At 37.1% G+C, this 20,944-nt stretch overlaps 3 protein-coding genes across 3 annotated transcripts; 1 reads left to right on the top strand and 2 right to left on the bottom strand.

Annotated features, from left to right (window-relative positions):
- On the top strand, window positions 2,078–9,885 carry LOC18775902 (zinc finger protein BRUTUS). Its single transcript, XM_007210428.2, has 14 exons — window positions 2,078–2,386; window positions 3,102–3,311; window positions 4,249–4,443; window positions 4,533–4,897; window positions 5,373–5,598; window positions 6,255–6,423; window positions 6,514–7,752; window positions 7,839–8,010; window positions 8,146–8,367; window positions 8,495–8,632; window positions 8,725–8,959; window positions 9,061–9,120; window positions 9,250–9,321; window positions 9,507–9,885. The coding sequence occupies exons 1-14, from the start codon at window positions 2,078–2,080 to the stop codon at window positions 9,645–9,647; spliced, it is 3,753 nt and encodes a 1,250-aa protein (XP_007210490.1). The 3' UTR covers window positions 9,648–9,885.
- LOC18776811 (vitellogenin) lies at window positions 10,216–12,648 on the bottom strand. The gene has a single exon (XM_020563803.1). It carries the CDS (start codon window positions 11,685–11,687, stop codon window positions 10,887–10,889), a length of 801 nt encoding a protein of 266 aa, XP_020419392.1. The 5' UTR covers window positions 11,688–12,648; the 3' UTR covers window positions 10,216–10,886.
- On the bottom strand, window positions 15,543–20,773 carry LOC18776070 (AMSH-like ubiquitin thioesterase 1). Its single transcript, XM_020564378.1, has 14 exons — window positions 20,351–20,773; window positions 19,482–19,546; window positions 19,313–19,388; window positions 19,040–19,219; window positions 18,691–18,770; window positions 18,369–18,474; window positions 18,252–18,298; window positions 17,642–17,975; window positions 17,333–17,422; window positions 17,190–17,252; window positions 16,965–17,039; window positions 16,758–16,820; window positions 16,143–16,195; window positions 15,543–16,038 (listed from the first exon to the last, which is right to left on the bottom strand). Exons 1-14 carry the CDS (start codon window positions 20,465–20,467, stop codon window positions 15,864–15,866), a joined length of 1,524 nt encoding a protein of 507 aa, XP_020419967.1. The 5' UTR covers window positions 20,468–20,773; the 3' UTR covers window positions 15,543–15,863.

Below are 20,944 nucleotides of genomic sequence, written 5' to 3'. Positions count from 1 at the left end.
TGGTTAAGAATTAAGGCGTGCAAATTGCAATTTGATTTTTAAGAGTATTTTTGCTCATCACTTTAATCAATGTGTACTTTTACTATTCTTCTCAACATTTGACACGTGTCTATTGACATAATTATAGTTCCATAAATACAAAGTAAAGAGTTAACTATGATTATGCCAATAGACATGTGCCAAGTGTTGAAAAGAATAATAAAGATACACCTTGAGTTAAAGTGGTAAGCAAAAATATTTTTAAATTTTTAAATTTAAGTTTTGTAAGCAAATTTGGAGTTGATTACTGGGCCATAATTGTTCAAAGGTAGCATAGTTAAATGTAGGATGTATTAATTAATAATAGAGAATGTGAAAGCAATTGGTCCATAGCTTTTATTTTATTAAGGTTGGGGGGCTCAAGCCAACGACCAACCAAGTATTATTTTTCACCAAAAGTCTAGTTGAGTCACCAAACTCTGCCACTAATCTAACAATGCTGTCGAGTCGATCATTCGCAATTCCATTATAATAAGAATTTTAGGTACATATAGCAAACACACCCGAAATAGCATATCCTTTTTAAGCACTCTTTTAGGTTTGATTTATTATCTATCAAAATAGCTGCGATAAATATAGAACAAATCAAGGTAACTAGACTTGCCCCATTTTCTTTAATTCTTCTTAAACTAATTTCAAACTCAACTTTCTCACATGATTAATATGTATGTCATGTACATTATGTATCATTATAACATGGCGAGATTAATAACACCATATTGCAATATAATCGTAATACAAAAGAAATTCGACACATGAATGACTTGTTATATTGCCAAAGGTGGGTGTAATTCATCTTTGTGAGAGAGTTATACAAATTCACAAGGAAAAAAAAAACATAACATACGAAATAGTGACATTAAGTATTCGTTTGAAAATGCTTTTGTTGGAATTGTCGTGAAGGGTTTTTAGTCCTTTTAAAAGCACTCCCAAATATGACATAATATACACGTCAAAGACAAATCATAAATGCAGTCAAAATTGGAGAGAAGTTAATGGAAAATAAAGAAGAAATGAAAAAAGAGGAGTACCAAAAAGAACAGTATCATTTGAATAAACTTCAAATTTAATTTCGACCAAGAAAATAAACCTTGAATTGAAGATTAACAAAATCATATCTACTCTATAGCTTAGCAAATATAAAAGTAGTAAAATTTGGAAACAAATTTCTTAGAAAAATCTTCAATATACTAAGAGAGAAGAGGAACAAATCTTTTATTGTTGAAAAAATCTTTAATAATTTCCTAACCATACATGAAGATGATACACATATGAGTGTATTAAACACATGTTCACGATCAAAGCTTATTGATCCACCTTGCTTACCAACATGTCTTCCAAGTGCCTCACTTGCTCTCGCCTCACGTGACTAGCCGTTAATGACACATGCGTCCACAGTGGAACGCCCGCGCCACGTGGCGCCTTGCCGACTATATAAACCGCTTTCTTCCTAGTCTTATCGACCTCACTCTAACCCAAACCTTCCCCCACCTTCATCTCCGTTGAACAATCCCAAAGCTTTAAAAACAGACAATTCCAAATAAATAGAAATTAAAAATTCAATTAAGATATGTGAGAATGTGAAGGTAAAGAGTCCCACATTGGAAAGTTGAGAAACCTAGCAAGGGCTTATAAGGAGTTGGGTTACTCCCCCCATTGCCAATTGGTTTTGGGGTGGCACCTCAACTTCCTTCATGGTATCAGAGCGGGTTGCCCACGTGTGAAAGCCCAACGGCCACACGTGCTCCACGTCACCCAAAATGTGTTGTCCACGTGTTAGGCTTGAAAATTCGCCACACGTGCGGGGGCGTGTGAGAATGTGAAGGTAAAGAGTCCCACATTGGAAAGTTGAGAAACCTAGCAAGGGCTTATAAGGAGTTGGGTTACTCCCCCCATTGCCAATTGGTTTTGGGGTGGAACCTCAACTTCCTTCAAGATAAGGATTCAGAGAGGGAAACTTTCCGTTTATAAAGCAAGCACCGAGCTAGAGAGAGACGATTTTTCCGATAAAGTACGAGAAGATTTCAGGAAGACAGAGATGGCGACGCCGTTAACGGGGTTGCAGCACATGGACGGAGGCGGAGGAGTGGCGGTGCTGTCCAATTCCGTGAACAAGGTCGATTCTTCTTCGTCTTCTTCGGCCAATGGTTGCTTAAAGAGCTTGGAGCCGAGGTCTCCGATTCTGATTTTCTTGTTCTTTCACAAAGCAATTCGTAAAGAGCTCGATGCGCTTCACAGATTGGCCATGGCCTTCGCCATCGGAAAGCGAACCGATATTAGGCCGTTGCTCGAGCGCTACCATTTCTTAAGATCGATTTACAAGCACCACTCCAATGCTGAAGACGAGGTCAATATATTTTCCTTCGTTTCTTTTTCATTTTCGCCGAGTTTCGAATTGCATTGAGGCTTTGCAATTTATTTGAAGAAAAGAATTTATTCTGGATTTTAATAATTAGTTGTGATTTCTCAATTATAAGAAAACGCGGTGCTGATTTCCAGCTGTATGCATTTGGTTTCTTGTTTTTTTTTTTTTCTTTCTTTTCTTCACTTATATAAATAGTGTGTGCAATCTTTGATATCAGTGAATATGTTGCTGTAATTGTGTGTGCGTTGGTAAAGATTGCACTTCTATTTCTGACATTTTGAGGTATTATGATCATATCTTGACATGGCGTTGTTCTATTTGCGAACCTGGATAATGTTTTCACGTTTCTCATCCAAATGAGAGTTAAAATTCAACGGTTGCGCTTAAACTGTATTTTAATTTTCAAAATTTCTGTTTCTTGTTTAATTTATTTATCAGATCGGCCATGTGACGTCAAAGGAATATTTGTTTTCCTTTGCATATTCTCTACTATTATGAAATTGATTCGCAGTTTAGTGCCATCAAAACAACAATTGGGTGAAAGCCAAAGCACAAAATGACTATCATTTAGTATGACGTTGAGCTTTTGCTAACACACTGAGCTTCTTTGCAAATGAGGCATTGTTTATTGTGAATTTGCTCCATCTCTATTTCGTCATGCCTAGAGGTCGTGACGACATTAACTTTGGAACTGCAGGTAATCTTTCCAGCTCTTGATATACGTGTGAAGAATGTAGCACAAACATACTCCCTCGAACATAAGGGCGAAACCAATCTTTTTGATCATTTATTTGAGCTGCTAAATTCTAATGCAAAAGATGATGAAAGTTTCCCGAGGGAGTTAGCATCTTGTACAGGAGCCCTACAAACATCGGTCAGCCAGCACATGGCTAAGGAGGAGGAACAGGTGCTGTTTCATTTTTACACATTGAATCTTTATTTTTTTTGTTCATACCACCAATTGGGTGACGTGCCTCTTGTATTTGCTTTTTATAATATGAAAAAAATGGAAGAGAATTTCTAAAAGAGTTGGGATTGGTATGGTATTTTCTAGTGGTGAAAATGATTTTTGCAATTTTCCTTTATAATCTGATGTGGGAGCTTATGACGTAATACTATGTCAGTTTGCAATAATCCCCTGGTGGCGTTCTATGGAAAGTATAAGAACCATTAATCATCTTCACTTTTGTTAGTTGACTTACTTTTTCCTCATAAAATTCCATCACTAATATGCACTGATTATTCAAATTTGGCTTTGCAAATTTTCTCTAATAGGATCTATGGCAAGTAAGAACATATGATCAACAAAGCTTCCCCACAGTTCTACCACTAATATATAGTTAGTTGAACTCTTCCTGGCAATGTTTCTTTATTAGAAGCTACAAAAAAGGACAATAACCGTCTGGTCAACAACACATTTGGTAGCAAGCACATAATTTCCCCCAAAAAATTCCCTCACTAGCATGTGCATCAAGTTATTTCTACATCATTAGCATGCACACACAATTGACTCTTCTTTCTCTCTCTAATTAATGACATGGAAAACTTGATCCCATCCATTGGTGGGAGGGGAAAGGGGAAACTACGGGCAAAACATATACACCCCTGTTCACGTGCACCTTTTGGGCCCAATAGTTATGAGAACCACAATATTTTTCCTTACGGACTGGGAAGAGTTGAATCGGGACTTACGATTCTTGAGGAACTCTCCGTTGCCAACTAAGGCATCGCTTGGGAGATCTCTTTTCCAGAATTTTTATTTTCATATGCTAAACTACTACAGTAAAATTGGAACCCAATTTCAGTTTTTTTTTTTTTTTTTTTTTTTTCCTTTGTCCTGGCAGGTCTTTCCCTTGCTCATTGAGAAGTTCTCAGTTGAAGAGCAGGCATCGCTGGTCTGGCAGTTTCTGTGCAGCATTCCTGTCAATATGATGGCCGAGTTTCTTCCATGGCTTTCATCGTCTGTTTCACCTGACGAACATCTGGATTTGCGAAAATGCTTAAGCAAGATAGTTCCAGAGGAAAAGCTTCTTCAACAAGTAATGTTTGAGATTTAGTCAAATAATTGAGTTCCTTCTATTATTGGCTTTGAAAACCGCACATAACTTACAGATCTTTGTTGTTTAAGGTAATTTTCACCTGGATGGAAGGTAGAAGAAGTGCTGACTTGTTTGAAAGTTCTCTAGATTCCCCTCAGTTCCAATGTTGTGTGGATTCTGGTGCTAGCACATCAAGTCAACATATGGAGAAGGTAAATTGTGCATGCGAGTGCAGGACTGGGAAGAGGAAGTATTTAGAGTCAAGTACGGATGTTTCTGATACCAGTGCGGGGCATCCAATAAATGAAATACTGCTTTGGCATAATGCCATTAAAAGGGAATTAAATGAGATAGCTGAGGAGGCTAGGAAGATACAACTGTCTGGAGATTTTACTAATCTATCAGCTTTCAATGAGAGGTTGCAATTTATTGCTGAAGTTTGCATCTTTCACAGGTATCTCTACATATCTATCATGTATTTGATTGAAAGTCAAATCTTTCCTTTCGAAAAACTTACCATTTTCATCAACTGAAGTTTTTCTTTTTCTTCTTTTATGAATAATGTGCGACTAGAAAAAAGTTCCTATTATGGGCGCAATAAACTGGTAATGGCATATGTTTAAGTTAATATGTCATAGGGTAAAATTCAATTTTGGCATTAATAGTTCCAGTTTTCCCTGTTTTCCACACATGGAATTGTTTGCATCACTTGATGTGTGATATTAGAGTCTTCTCCCGATGAATCCTTGCATGTGCCTGTTATTTTTTTATTTTTTTAGGACTGATTTCTTAGGTGATCATTACAAATTTATTAAACTATATTCGTTTGCAGTGAGAGGTAACCATTGACAAACATGCGGTGGAGATTTTATATTGTATATCTATTTTCTCTCCCTTCCATTTGAATATCACTTATTTGCTGATTTCAGTATTGCCGAGGACAAAGTCATATTTCCTGCAGTCGATGGAAAAATTTCCTTTTTCCAAGAGCACGCTGAAGAAGAAAGTCAATTCAATGAATTCAGGTGCTTGATTGAAACTATTCAAAGTGCAGGAGCAATCTCTACTTCAGCTGATTTTTATGCAAAGTTATGTTCACATGCTGATCAAATAATGGAAACTATCCAGAGGCACTTTAGCAATGAAGAAGTTCAGGTAAAATTTCTTTATTAGTTTCAACAAATTACAACCAAATATGAAGACTCCTACTAATCCTAATCCTAATAGGATCTGCATTCCTAAATAGGAAACTCTTAAAACTGAACAAACCTTAAAATACCAGAATATGAGGCCGAATGACATAATAAAACCCGAATAAGACTTGGGAATCTCCAGCAGATAGGGAAAATTACAGATCTACCATGGAGTCTTAAAACTTAAGAGAACACATGAAACTAAGGTAGCATGTTTTATTTTTGGGTGAATCAACATACTAAACTAGCGTGTTAGTAACATCAAGATGTAAATATAAAAATCAGTAGCCAATCAAAAGTCCAATCAGACCAAATTCATAACAAGGTTAACCCACAAATTTAATTTTTTGATATTTAATCTTGCTGTCTTTTGCATTTTTGTGTGGCTCTTTGCATGATAGTGATGAGAGTAGTCATATAAGTTGTACGGGGGCATTACCTCATATAATCTGTATTTAAATGATTAGAAATCAGAAACCATGTACCTATAGAAAAAGATTAAGAACCTCTCTGATCATTGTAATACAACATGTTTAATCAGTGTTGGATACTAGAAACTATAGAACCAATATGCCCTCTAAGTCCTAAAACCACCTGCTCCTTTTCCTGCATATGTAGGTTCTTCCGCTTGCTCGAAAGCACTTCAGCTTCAAAAGACAGCGCGAACTTTTGTATCAAAGTTTGTGCATGATGCCCTTAAGACTTATTGAGCGTGTTTTGCCATGGCTAGTCGGGTCGTTGACGGAAGATGAAATGAAGAATTTTCTCAAAAACATGCAGTTAGCAGGTTCTGTATTTATCTTTTGTGTGTTCACTTTTTACTAAAAAAGTTTATTAGTCTCTTTATATTCTGACAACAGCTAGTTTTATGATTCAGCTCCAGTGCCTGATTCTGCTTTGGTAACACTCTTTTCTGGATGGGCATGCAAGGCTCGTAATCAGGGTTCATGCTTGTCTTTAAGTGCAATTGGTTGCTGTCCTGTTAAAAGTTTCACTGATATTGAAGACGATTTTGTTCGTTCAGCATGTGCGTGTGCTTCTGCATTGTCTGCTAGAGACAGCTTGATATCAGCTCAAGCAAATAATGTGAAGAGGCTGGTCAAACGAAATGTTTCAATGTCATGCAAACACAGTGATGCCTCTGAACCTTCAGAGACTGTAAATGCCCAGAAACCATGTTGTAGTGATCAGTCCTGCTGTGTCCCAGGTTTAGGAGTAAACAGCAATAATCTTGGGTCAAGCTCTCTTTTTGGGGCCAAGTCTTTGCGATCCTTGTCTTTCAGCTCCAGTGCCCCATCTCTCAATTCCAGTCTTTTTGTCTGGGAAACAGATAGTTCCTCTTCTGATTTTGGCTGTGGAGAACGACCTATTGATACTATTTTCAAATTTCATAAAGCCATACGCAAAGATTTGGAGTATTTGGATATTGAATCTGGGAAGCTTAGTTATTGTGATGAAACCACCCTCCGGCAGTTTATAGGAAGGTTTCGCTTGCTGTGGGGCTTATACAGAGCACATAGTAATGCAGAGGATGATATAGTGTTTCCTGCGCTGGAATCCAAAGAGGCGCTGCATAATGTGAGTCACTCATACACACTGGACCATAAACAGGAGGAAAATTTATTTAAAGATATCTCACATGTTCTTTCCGAACTTTCTCACCTTCATGAAAGCTTGCAAAAGGCTCACATGGATGAGGATTTAGCTGGAAGTAGCATTAACTTTCTTGATGCTAATGATATCAACTATACTAGAAAGTATAATGAGCTAGCTACAAAGCTTCAAGGGATGTGCAAATCTATAAAAGTTACACTAGATCAGCATATTTTCAGGGAAGAACTTGAGCTGTGGCCGTTATTTGGCAGACACTTCACTGTCGAGGAGCAAGACAAAATAGTGGGCCGCATTATTGGGACCACTGGTGCTGAGGTGCTCCAATCAATGTTACCATGGGTGACTTCTGCACTTACTCAGGATGAACAGAACAAAATGATGGATACGTGGAAGCAAGCAACTAAAAATACAATGTTCAGTGAGTGGCTCAATGAATGTTGGAAAGGAACTTCAGAGTTAACTTCACGAACTGAAACATGGGAAAGCAGCATTCCTCAAAAAGGTTTGTATCAAACGTGGAGATAAACGCACAGCTAAGGCGAGGGCTGCAATTTCATCCTACTCATTTGAACTTTTATTTTGTTCTAGGTGTTGAATTTCAAGAAAGCTTGGACCAGACTGATCAGATGTTCAAACCTGGTTGGAAGGATATTTTCCGTATGAATCAAAATGAACTTGAGTCAGAGATCAGAAAGGTTTATCGTGATGCGACTCTTGATCCAAGGAGAAAGGCATATCTTGTGCAGAATCTTATGACTAGGTCTGACCTTCTAGAACTTTTCTCGGATTGCTACATTATCTTTATTTTGACACAGAAATTAGATCATGACATCTAAATATACAAAGCCCTACTCCCCAATTCCTAAATTATTAATCAGTGACTCGTTTGTTTTAGCCGCTGGATTGCTACTCAGCAGAAGTTACCTCAAGAAATAGCAGGAGAATCTTCTACTGGTGAAGACGCAATTGGACGCTCACCATCATATCGAGATGCAGAGAAAAAAGAATTTGGGTGTGAACATTACAAAAGAAACTGCAAACTCCGAGCTGCTTGCTGTGGCAAGTTATTTGCATGTAGATTTTGCCATGATAATGTGAGCGATCATTCAATGGATAGGTAATTTTCGAATATCAACACTTACATTTCAAGTTATGTTATAATATATCTGTTCTCTTTTTCTTTTTCTTCTTTTTTTTCTTTTCTTTTTTGGTTAAGACTTCTGATGTTCTTTTAATCATTGCAGGAAAGCAACATCAGAAATGATGTGCATGCGCTGCCTGAACGTTCAGCCGGTTGGGCCAATATGCACTACACCTTCATGCAATGAACTATCCATGGCAAAGTATTACTGCAATATATGCAAATTTTTTGATGATGAAAGGTACATGAATTCTTATTGGAAAATTAAAATTTGTAAATAATCAATAATTAGTGAATTCTTTTATGTAAATTTAAATCTTCTTTTTTCTTCAGGACTGTATATCATTGCCCGTTTTGCAATTTATGCCGCCTTGGAAAGGGTCTTGGCATTGACTTCTTTCATTGCATGACATGCAATTGTTGCCTGGGGATAAAGTTAGTGAACCACAAGTGCCTGGAGAAAAGTTTAGAAACAAATTGCCCCATTTGCTGTGATTTTTTATTCACATCAAGCGCAACAGTTAGAGCTCTGCCCTGTGGCCATTACATGCATTCTGCTTGCTTTCAGGTCTGTAGATTTCTTAAACTTCTTTTGAACCATTTTTCATGTACTTTCCTTCCTTCTTTTTAGAAGACAGTGAGTCTTAACTACCAGGTATTTTCTGGTAGGCGTACACATGCAGTCACTATACTTGTCCAATTTGCAGCAAATCTTTGGGAGATATGGCGGTAAGATTCTCTCTCTTTTTTTTAAAAACGTATATTTTTCTAGAATTAGTTGTAGCTGCTTTGTCATCATCTTGAGATCATATATGAAACCCAATTGTGAGATCTTCCTTAACCTCTATACCCACTCAGGTTTACTTTGGCATGCTTGATGCATTATTGGCTGCCGAGCAGCTTCCAGAGGAATACAGGAACCGTTGTCAGGTACATTGCTTCTATTTTTCTTATTATAGTCATTGGTCTCTAAGGTAGTTGGTCTCTTTTTCTCTTGGTTGATTACATTTGTCTGGCTCCTGATATGTGCATCACTTTGTCCAAAATTAGAGGCATGTTATAATTAGCATAATGGTAGTGAAGGCACCATCTGATGTATAATTTTTGCAATCCAGGACATCCTTTGTAACGACTGTGATCGAAAGGGTTCCTCACGGTTTCACTGGCTATATCACAAGTGTGGAAACTGTGGATCTTACAATACCCGGGTGATCAAGGGCGAGACAACAAATACCGACTGCCCTGCATCACACTAACAACAGGTTTTATTCGTCGACAAAGAGATGTATACTTATTAGTTTGTAGATACTTGTATAGGCAATTCAATTTTCCCAACAACCAGAAAACTGGTTTCGTTACCTCCACTGAGCAATTTTGTAGAAGCCCAGTAAATATCATATCATCTTACCTTGGTTTCAAGATTCGTTTTCGAGAATATTTACACAGGTCAGTAACAGAGCGCATTGAGATGCCTTCTGTACAGAAATTTGCTTCTTTTTTTTTTCCCCATGGTGTGGTAAATTTTGTCAATCTATAATCTGTTATCCTTCTGTTAACCTTTGCATACAATTCTTATGATGTATACACCACTAAACAGGGAAAAGTACATCAATACAAGGAAGAATCAAGTTTTTTTCATCTTTTTTCCCCGGTTTCAGTGCCAACTGCCAATTGTCGGTATAAGTTCAAATGTAAAGGAGAGGAGAGACAGTCGGACAAGAGGAAACTAAGTGGCAAATACATAATAGTAATTTCGGGAGATTAGTTGTGTTTTTCTTTTTCTACGAAGTTTTACCTTCACATGAGGTTACCGTTTACCAGATAAATTCATAATAGGTCTCATTCATTATGGTCATGTCAAGCCAACGTCACCAAAAGTAGATACAGCATTATGTATAGCCTTTGGTACCGTATACTGTAGGAGAACAAGGCATCTAGCCATGCTATGCTAGACTAGACCCCAACATAAAAAAAAGTTTGATGACGAACCGAAGACACATGGTCCGTGATTAAATTAGCTCAACAGCTAAAAGTTAATCCAGACAAGAAATCTAGAAAGCGAAGGCCATTTCAACGTGGACTTGTTTTCCAAACCCAACCCCTGAAACCAGCTCCTTCACCCTTCTTCTCTTCAACCACAACAAATCCTTATTGGAAAAAGGTGAATAATCTTTGATTCATATATAACTACAAAGTTTACAAACAAAAAGGTTAGCTGAACAAACAGTGTGTGTATGTTCAATGTTCATTAGCATAGAAGAAGACAGACCAAAAGTACTTTTAGAATAATCAAAAGCAACCCTCCCTCATAATGAAGACAAATCCTGAAAATAAGGGCACCTGCTGTGTCACCTGAGTTAATGACATTTTAACATGCTTCAGTCAGCCTGCCAAGACCCTCCTCCTACCCATCCTGTGTGTTTTTTTTTTTACTGTACAAACTGAACAATCTGTTTCTTCTTTCCGAGTAAACTCACAAGATTTCTGCGAATAAATCATTTCTTGGCCTTCTTATCTTTCCCGCCGGGGTGTAAAAAAGAACCCAAACAAAAGAGTTTTGCAGTTCCTTTGGAAATGTAAGGAGATGGTACATTTAAGACGGGGCTAATCCGAACACCATTGCCGTAGTAAGATGATCCATTGTAACCCTTCTTTGATGGGGGCCTTGGCAGCGTTGCATACGGGTTCGATGAGGAGGAAGACGATGATGAATATGAAGACGACTTTGACATAGAAATATTTGATGATTGCTTTTGTGACGAGCTTTGCTTAAATGTGGTTTTCTTTGGATTTGGATTTGGAGCCGATCCAGTTGAATTGCTTCTTGACAAGAGTGGCAGGGAGCAAAGCAAACTCTTCTTGTTGTCTTGGTTGAGGCTGCTGCTTCTATTGAACCCCCAGAAAGACTTGGACTGAGGCTTGTGCAGCTCCAGATGATCAGGATTCATATCCGTAACAACTTCCTTCACGCTCTCTTTCTTTTGGTTCTCATTTGATGGGGGACTTGGAAGAGGAGGGAGGGAAGCACTATGTCTGGCTTCACTGTTAGCTATTCGTTTCGGTGCCTCGTCAATCCTTTCTCTAGGCTGCATAGGAAGGATCACCCCATGAGAAAAAAGCTCGTCTGCCGAAGAAGATTCATGCCTGAAGCTGCCGCTGATGCTAAACTCAAAGTCACAATTCAAGTCCAAGAGTGATGTGTCCCTGCGAGGCTGGTTGTGACCAACTGGTAAAACATCTGCTTGACCAAGATCAAGCGAAAATGATAATCTGGGAGGACTGGCTTCTGAGCACATATTGATGTTTGATTAGGAAGCAGAAGGAAAAATGGTGTCTAGAGGAAATAATGACTGGATCAAAGTAGTTAAGCAGACGAAAAGGAGCTAACTAACAAAGATTCCTTCAAGGATATAATGAGCTTGAGAAGAATCAACAAGAGTTGAAGAAGTTTGAATGAATTCAAGAATGTGATGGCATATGAAAATGCTGAGGTTTCAACTATGAGGGCTTGAAAATTGACATGATGGGGTGGACTTGGAAGTCAAAAAAGAGGAACAAAGGCAAATTTGAAAATTTACAGGAACAAAGGGGACAAAAACAGAGAATGGCAGCTTTTCTGCACAAGTTTCAAGAACTGTGAGTAATTTATGGAAATTTCTAAGATCAGAGGATCAATTGGATTTCCTCCTCCTCCGGAAATGAAGCAGAGGAGGAAAGTTTCTAATATTTTTGTTTGTGTAATAAAAAAAAACAGAGAGTAGAAACAAAAGAGGGAGAATATGATAGGGAAAAGAAATTGTTGTTTAAGAAGAAGAAATCTTTGTTTGTGACAGCTTTGGATAACAACTTTGCAACTTGCAATTAAAGATGAGAATTTGAAACTCAACGTTGACACAGAGAGAGAGAGAGAGAGAGAGAGAGAGAGACGTGACAAAGTTTCAAGAGTTACTGTCTTGCGGAGAGGCAAAGAAAAACAGCACTGAGGAAAGTAGTATATATACTAAAGAGAATGATCCCAAAAAGGTAGAAACAATTGGAAAATGTACTGATGTGAGTGACTCAAAAGAAAAAGGAAAAAAAGAAGAGAGAGAGAGAGAGAGAATTATAAACCAGGCAAGACTATGAGAATTATGAGAAATGTTTAGCTTAATCTTGTAGTAGTTTTCTTTAAAGCCAGAAGTTAAGGAAGCTCATTCGGTCCCTCATCTTACCACATGTTAGACTTTTGAGGTTGCCATGCCGTCCCAAGTCCTAACCACCAAGTAGGCCCTTTTCTTCTCTTTCAAATTTTCCTTCCTTTCTTTCTTTCTTTATAGAGAAAATCATTACAAATTAAACTATAAATAAACAAAAAGGTTAGAAGAACATTCTGCCACCTCTAGGTTTGAAATTTCTCTTCCTTCCAATCCAATCACATCTTTCTCTTTCTTTCTGCATTTCAATGGAAACTAAATCACAAATCACAGGCTTTGATTGATGCCCTTGCTTTGTTCTTTTGAATTCTTGCATCACACAAGACAGAAATTGCATAATAGCTAGCTAGGTATAAGGTCAATTTCTAAATTTCAATAATTTGTCTTTTCCTTGAAGCGCATTTCTGAATTGTCCATTCATGGCAAGTACCTGATTATTATGCCAACACTAATTAATTGTGTCAACCCTGTGACTTAAAAGCTCAACTAATTACAGCCTCAAGTTTTAAACAGTGGTTAATCAAAGCTTGAATGAATTATGAACAAAAACAAAAAGGTGGTGCTGCTGACTAGATGTTGTAAGATGGGATGTTGCATCATGAAAAAAAAAAAAAAAAAAAAAAAAAAAAAACATGACAGCTGCTCGACCCACCTATATACACAAATGAGCTGAAAACGGGCAAAAGATTTCAAAAACTATTTTCGTGAAACTTAATTATCTCTCAAAGGTCAGGTTACATCAAATGAAAGAACCAGACCAACCAACCAACCAACCAACCAAATCTAAATTGCAATCCATTTGCTCCAAAAACAATTAAAATACATGGTTTCAACAATGGAGGTACTAATTGGTTTGGCAATAGCTAGACAATGGTAAAACAGATTTGCCAATCATTATAACTACTCATATTAATAAGCATTTTGTTTGATTGATGCTGCAAATCATTGAACAGCAGTTCATGTGAATACAATTATATATAGTATCCTCCAATCTCTGCATGATCAAATGATAATTGCTTCATTTTTGGCCCTCAAAAAGAGAATTAGTTGTCTTGCCTCAGCTGGGCCCAGAATTTATTTATGCAGTACCATCATCATCAATTGTTTGTAATTGGGTTAATCAAGCATTGAGGATGACTTGGTAAACAAAATGACTGAGTAAGCATTAATAATTATAATAATGATGATTAATTATAAAGGGTAGGATTAGTTGAAACTTGAAAGATACTTTGAATAATTGAGGTGGTGATGATATATAATGAAAGATTTGGACTGACTTAGTAGTAGGTAGGAGATACACACAACACAATATGAAAATGCATGCAGTCTACTCTGTCTTTGCAGACATGCAATCCATCTTCCTCTCTTCGTCTCTTCGTCTCTTCGTACACAAACACACACACACAATAAATAAACTAAACTATTGCTTGCGAGGATGTGTTTGACATTCTCTAAAAAGTTTCATTGAAGCAAGAGTTTATGTTGCCTTGTGCTCAACTCAACAAAAGTGAAACCGAGAAAAAAAAATAAATCACCTTCTTTTTCCTACCATTTTAACATTTTTTACGTTTTAAAATGTCATACCTCTATTCACAAGGATAATCCTGAATAAGCACGTTTGTTCGGCATTGTTGACCTTTGACTCCATTTTATAAATATTCACAAGGACTCCAGTTTAGGCCCAAAAAGGTTTCATTTAAGAAAAATTGAGTTACGGATAGGAACAGACGACTGGTATGCTAAAGCCCTCACTGTCCTTGTAGGCCCATATGATCCTTTTCTTATATTTTGACTTGTCTAATATAGGACTCAAGTGTAGGTTTAGGCTTAGCAAGTTGTAATTTTGTTTGTTTATACAATATTGGAATGAGAATTCGAACACACGACGACGATAACTACTCTAAACCACTTGAGATAAAAGTCTCTTACTTGACAAGTTGTAATCAAAGCGAATAAAATTTATTATTTATCTTTCTCAAAATACAATACGTATTGTTCAAGGCTTAAATTTTGGTTTTTCTTTCTTGGTGGTGGTGACATGGGTGAGGTGAAGTTAGATTAGGAGGTAGAAGCTCAATCACTCCTTGGGTTGATGGGCAAAACAGAAAGGTATGGGATGGGAGCATAGCAGGGAGTCATGGACCCAAAAGGCTGCAACTGTTTGTAGCTTGTAGAGGACGTGCAATCCATTTTTGGCAACTGGCCATGTGATGTGACCAAACCAATCTCTCTCTTTTTCTTCTTCTTTTCGTTTCTTTGGGTGGATGATTATTAAGATACAGAGAGACTCCCCACAAACCCACAAAGGTTCTTCTAACTTGCAATTCTTCTACTTGGCTTGGCAGGACATGATGAATCATGATAAGCACTCTCACTGCCACTGTATGAGATGAGGGGCCCACTTGAGCAATGAGCATGGTTGGTGACACAAGAACACTCGATGAGGTGGACGTAAACAAACATAGCTCCATGAGGAATCATTCTATCCTGTCGTATGGTTTGGTGGTACCCAACCCAGTTTAAATAAAGATGCTCTCTTTCTTTCACCTGCTAAAGGAAGCTTCTCCATCAACCAAAAAATGAAACAAGACAGATAATGTAATTCTCAGAGTCTATTGGAAAGGTCCACTTCTGGAAGAAAAAGATGATGTGGGTTCATGTGAAAACAAAGCAGGTAGAAAGACTGCTTCCAAGGGTAAATGATAAAGGAAACCTAGCTCATTTCAAAAGCAACCACCATCTGAAGTTGTCATCTTCTTCACACAGATTGTCTGAGGAGGATTATAGTTTCACTTCTGGTCTCTCTCTCTCTCTCTCTCTCTCTCTCTTTCTTAGGAAAGGTGATACGGATTTCAGCCAACTCTCCTCCCTTCACATAAATATATCACTATCATCAATTTACAGACAATTTCACCAATAGGAAAGCAAAATATAATTTTAGCTCTCTAGACGAGAATATCTTCAAAATACCTGCAGCTGATAATAAAACCCGTAAAATGCAAGTCATTCTCTTTACACTTTTTGACTCCAATACAAACCTTAATGTAATGCAAGTCATACATCTTGGGAAATAATCCTATGCCCTTAAAAACTTAGCCATTCGAGTTCAAGGATGGCCTACTAATTGGTCCATATGCCATCCAATGTACAGCTAGAAACATTTCATTCTTTACATACGATACAAAGACCAACTCTGATAGTAAAACCAATAATATTGTACTCATGTTTATGAACAATTGCATGAATGAAGGTTAGCCATCTGAATATCATTTGGGTAAACTATCGAAGATCAATGACGTCAAACTTTAGATTGGGGTTCATATAAACATCTGCACATGTCTTGTAAATGGGCCCACCATCCGGTGGCTGATCATGTGGATGAAAACCACGCTGTTGGCACTGTCTAATGACTGACATGCCACCTGGGGTTGTCAATCGGAATATACCATGAGTTCTGCACAGTGAAAAAACAAAAGACAATGTACCAAAAATAATATATACAGCGGTAAGCAAAAATTATTTCTGCTATCATATTTCAAGGAGCTGTGATGTTTTTACCTTGTACCACCTTTTGGTGCCATGACAATTGCAACAGCTTCTGGCAACATAATCTGAAGATGAAATAAGTATTTGTGTAAACTATGATTTTACATGTTAACGGCTTAGCCTCTGTTTATCACAAATGAATTCATATCCTTTACGCAATCAAAAGTGGCTTCCAACTGACACTATGCAAGTTCTTAACAAAGGTTTTAAGGGTTCATTTTGTAAGGTCAGTGTGTAGGATTTTCCTTTTTCCCCCTTTTGTAGAGAGGGGGTTATTTCAGCCAGCAGAACATTAAATGAACTTTGATGCAAAAAAAATTGAAAAGGAATCTAGAATGCTTCTTTGCAATCTACATTTTTCATTTTCAATACTAATTACATCATGCTGGCACTTTTCCAATATTCATTGAATAGCATGGCCTGGGTTAGCCTAGGGGTGGAATTAGATGGAAATCAAGCTTTAAATAATGTGAAAGCTATTATGCTTTGATTACAACCCTCATTTGTTACAAACATTTTGATAACACAAAATGCACAACCTAAAATTAAAAAATGGAACATACGTTCCAGTTGGAGAATGAATTCAATCTGTAGCAAATATCTCAACTACCAGTAAATTGCACTCACCTGATATGAATAATGGGTGTGAAGATCAATCGACGACATGAAACAAGACTGTGTAGGATGAGTCTGAAAATTGTGCCATAGCGAACAATTAATTGGTCAGCATAATGGTTGAAAACTAAAGAGTAAGTAATAAGCATAATATAGATTAGGCATTGAAACATATGTAACTACAACCATACTACCAATTAAAATTAACAAAGCACTCACATGTATCCAGCCAAGAGGGAAAAGAGATTGTTTATCCTGAACTTCAAAAATTTCCTCTTCATTCGTGGTCTGACACTGATAAGAAAGTGAACATTTGACTTGAGTTCTATCTCCAGGCCAAATATAATATAAAATACACTGATATATATATATATATATATATACACATGTATATCAGTAAGGAAAGAAAAAGGAAACAGCGCCAATGATTTAAAACTGCCATACAGAATCTGACGTTGACTCCTGCTTTGGTATGATGAGAGCAGTAACAAAAAACTTTCTGTTTTTCTGACAAACAGAAATATTTGAAACATTAGAATCTTAAGGAGTTAAACACTGAGAACAGTAATTAAGTTATGCAGACTTACAAGGGAGCCTGCTAGGACGCCACAAGTCTCTAAGTTCTTATCAGTATTTGACTTGGCCAGCTTCATGAAATGTTCCATCATTGTCGTTGACTACAGAGAGAAATATATGATTATGTAATAGGAGCACCTACAAATTTATGTCAATGTAATTGATTTTCACATATATGAGAGAGTAGTTATTAAAAGCTTTTATCATCAGAACGATCTTACATATTCAAAATTTCCAATTTTCCAGTCCTGGAAAACAGCTAAAAGCCCAAAAATTAAAGAAAATATTGTTAACACAAAAGAAATTGTCATGAATCTCACAATGTGTAATTGCAGGGGAGATTCAGCACGAAGTAAGTCATCCGATGAGAGAGTCTCCAGTCCACATTCTACCTCAGGGACTTGAGGTGAAACTGCTGGGATCAAATCTTGTACTTCGGCAAGGACAGGTGGAGGAGAAGGCTGTCTAATAATTTTTGTATGATCAGGAGTTTCTGTTGATTCGAAAGAAATAAGGGAGTGAAGTTCCTCAGTAGGAAGCATCGGGCCATCATCAGTATTTTGGGTAAGAATTGGGTCCAAAGTTGACTTTTCAGGTTCTGAATTGCTAGTGTCTTTTATAATTGTATGTTCTTCTTCTATGGACTGTCCCAGTCTGTTTGCCCATAACAAAAATATAAGACTATCAGATGACGCATATATATAGCTATAAACTCTTCAAAAACAGAAGTAAAATATATCATGGAATATGAACTGCCTGAAATGTTTAACTTCAGGAATTTTTTTTTAAAAAAAATAATCAAGTCCCAATTTCAACAATCACATCATGCCTTCATGAATATAAGAATGCATCTCCCATTATTTAGATCCAATCTAACTTAAGGTACAGAACAACCAAAAAGAACTTTAGAAAGTTAACCAGGAGAGAGACCTGGGGATTTCAATAGGAGTCAAGTCTAAAATGCTTGGATATCGGACCTGCAATTAAGAGAAAAGTCAACATTTTTTCTACTTTGAACCCAAAAAAAAATTTTCAGAGACATCATACCCCTATATCACTTCTAGGTGGCTGCCACTGTCCATGAAGCCCGTTTGGGCCCAGAATAGAATGCCTGGAAAGAGTTTCCTCCCTTGGAAGTGGGATACTAACAGATCTGCAAGACGTCAACAAACAAGGATGATCAAGCCTCGAGCATTCATAATATGATTCAAACTCAACTCATTTTCTCACTGCCCCATAAATATTGAAAATCATTGAATTACCCTCTCATGGAATTAAACTAAAGTTTGCGAGTAAAGCATGTGATGCACATTCTTAGTGTTGGTATAAGAATATAAAGAAGATACCCTTGTAAATATGTAATACTTACAGTTTGCGAAATTGATCTTCCACAGGCCTTGAATAGGAAACCTGTTGAGCCCTTGGAGTTTGATAGGAAAACTGTCCTGCCTATCAGATGTATAATAAGCATAGGAATCAAAATTGTGTAAGCAAGAAACATATAAAATAGCAGTAGGAAAAAGAAATAAGCAACAAAGTTGCATGAGAAAATAACACTGGCAGGCAACAGAGTCGATGGATAAAAGATTGAAGTCAAAGTTTACCAAAAGGCAATGAACAAAGCACATGAAAATTGAGACAAGTAGTTTCCACTTTTTTGGATAAGAAACACACCCTTCATAGTAATTTCCACTAGTATGATGAAGCACTAACTCTACCTTGGTTAGATCATAACTACTCAAAGTTTGCTTCTTAAGAGGAGATTGAATCACAGCAGCAATTTGGTGATTGCGGCCCCACCCATTGTTTTGATTTTCATTCCTTCTGTTAAACTCATCGTTCTTCTGTTTCACTGCTGGCTTTAGCTCCTCCAGCTCGTTTAGAGCATTAAACAGTTTCTTGAGCAACAAACTAAAATCAGATTGTGCACAATAATAGCAAAACAAAAAAAATTGTTTTATTATAAATTAAAGATGAGATTATAACTGTACCTTTTTCAAAAAAACTTTTTCCCTTTGAACAGATGCTCTGTAGTCTCGATGACATGGTATTGTCTCAGATACCAAACTGAAGCACACAAACAAATTTCAGTGTTATTTTAAAACATATTTTGCATATCCACACACACAGACACATTTGTTGTATATCTTTGTTACTTACCTTGAAAACCTTAGGAGCATAATGTATAGGTCTATAATATTCCTCTCTTGTCGAAATATGTCCGCCTACAATGTAACAACTTCTTTAGGAGCAAGGACATTTTAAGACGAAAGCAAGAAACTAAACCAGGGGAAAAAAATTCATGTGTGAATATTTTTCTAGGAAAATAAAGGGCAAGAAGATTACAGGAATGACAAAACATCAATATAACAAATTAAATAAGAAAAAGCACAGGCTGCAATATTAAGAGAAAAAAGCATTTCTGGTGTACATTTTAGCAACATATATGAATGCACAGGAGAGGAGGCATTGGCACCTATATAGGAAGCTCTAGATAATTGAACTGAAATAATCACTTCAATTTAGCTACAACTCACTATACAACTGATACATTTCCACAATTTTAGTGTGTTGAATATGGTAAGTGTCCAGAATATTGCTTTTGTTTTGGCCGAAGAATATTGCTATCAGTTTCCTTCTTCACTTATGTCCTACTTAGAAGGAAGAACTCCTCGAGTGATCAAATTTGTTGTGTTTGTATCTTCTTCTACTATATTCTACTAATTCCAGTGATCCTTCGGGTCCTATCAACAGCAAGCTACCAATTACAATTTTTGGCACCTCAATAAACCATTTTGATCTATACAATATATTTGAGCTACCTGAAATTCACATATCTAAAATAATCCAAAATAAATAAGAACATAAAAAGCGCGAGCGGGCGCGCACAAACAGAGCATCAACAATTAGGGTTCCACTTCCAAAATAATTTGATGAACACACTAAATTCAAAATTCGCAACCTAAATTAATTCAAAATTAATAGGAATTTAAAATTGCTACTAAATCATGAAGAGAGTGAAGTGAAACCTGTTTGAGGATATTATTAGCGATCCGAAAGTATATACGCAGAGGAATCCGATTGTCGACATCGAGTTTCTGAGCGCTCGCGGCAATGTTAATTCTATCTGAACAAGACGACCTCATCTTGAAATTCTTTAAGCAATTTTTCTTTTTATGTCCGTTGTTTCTATACAAACAACATTTTCTAGGATCGAGTAACTACGGCCACGCTCTGATGCCTGCTTCTGAGCATGAAAGCTCAGGTGGTGGTCGTCAATGGCGGCTTGTGCTCAGGGAAAAGAGGGAGACAAGGGTGCGGTACAACCAAGGAGGTAATTCTAGCTCTCTCGTAGGGGTAAATATGGAAAGACGAACAAATGAGGGGCCTTTTTGGCTACCTGCAAAGAGTAAAATAGTGGAAAATTCAATTACAAGTCAAACTTATGATGTGAAATGTGAAATTAAACTCGGATCACGCTGATGAAAAGGCCCGTCTTGGGAGTGGATCAATTTGTCATAAGCAATTCCTAACCCAATAAAGCCCAATACCCAATTCCAACTTTAATGGGTTGGGCCAACCCTTTTTCTCTTTTTGCAACAACATTCGAGCCCACTTCTCAC

This window comes from Prunus persica, chromosome G5 (genome assembly GCF_000346465.2).
Source record: "Prunus persica cultivar Lovell chromosome G5, Prunus_persica_NCBIv2, whole genome shotgun sequence".
NCBI classification, from domain to species: Eukaryota; Viridiplantae; Streptophyta; class Magnoliopsida; order Rosales; family Rosaceae; genus Prunus; species Prunus persica.
The sequence above is the reverse complement of the archived record's forward strand: the minus strand, read 5'-3'. Positions and strand labels throughout refer to the sequence as shown.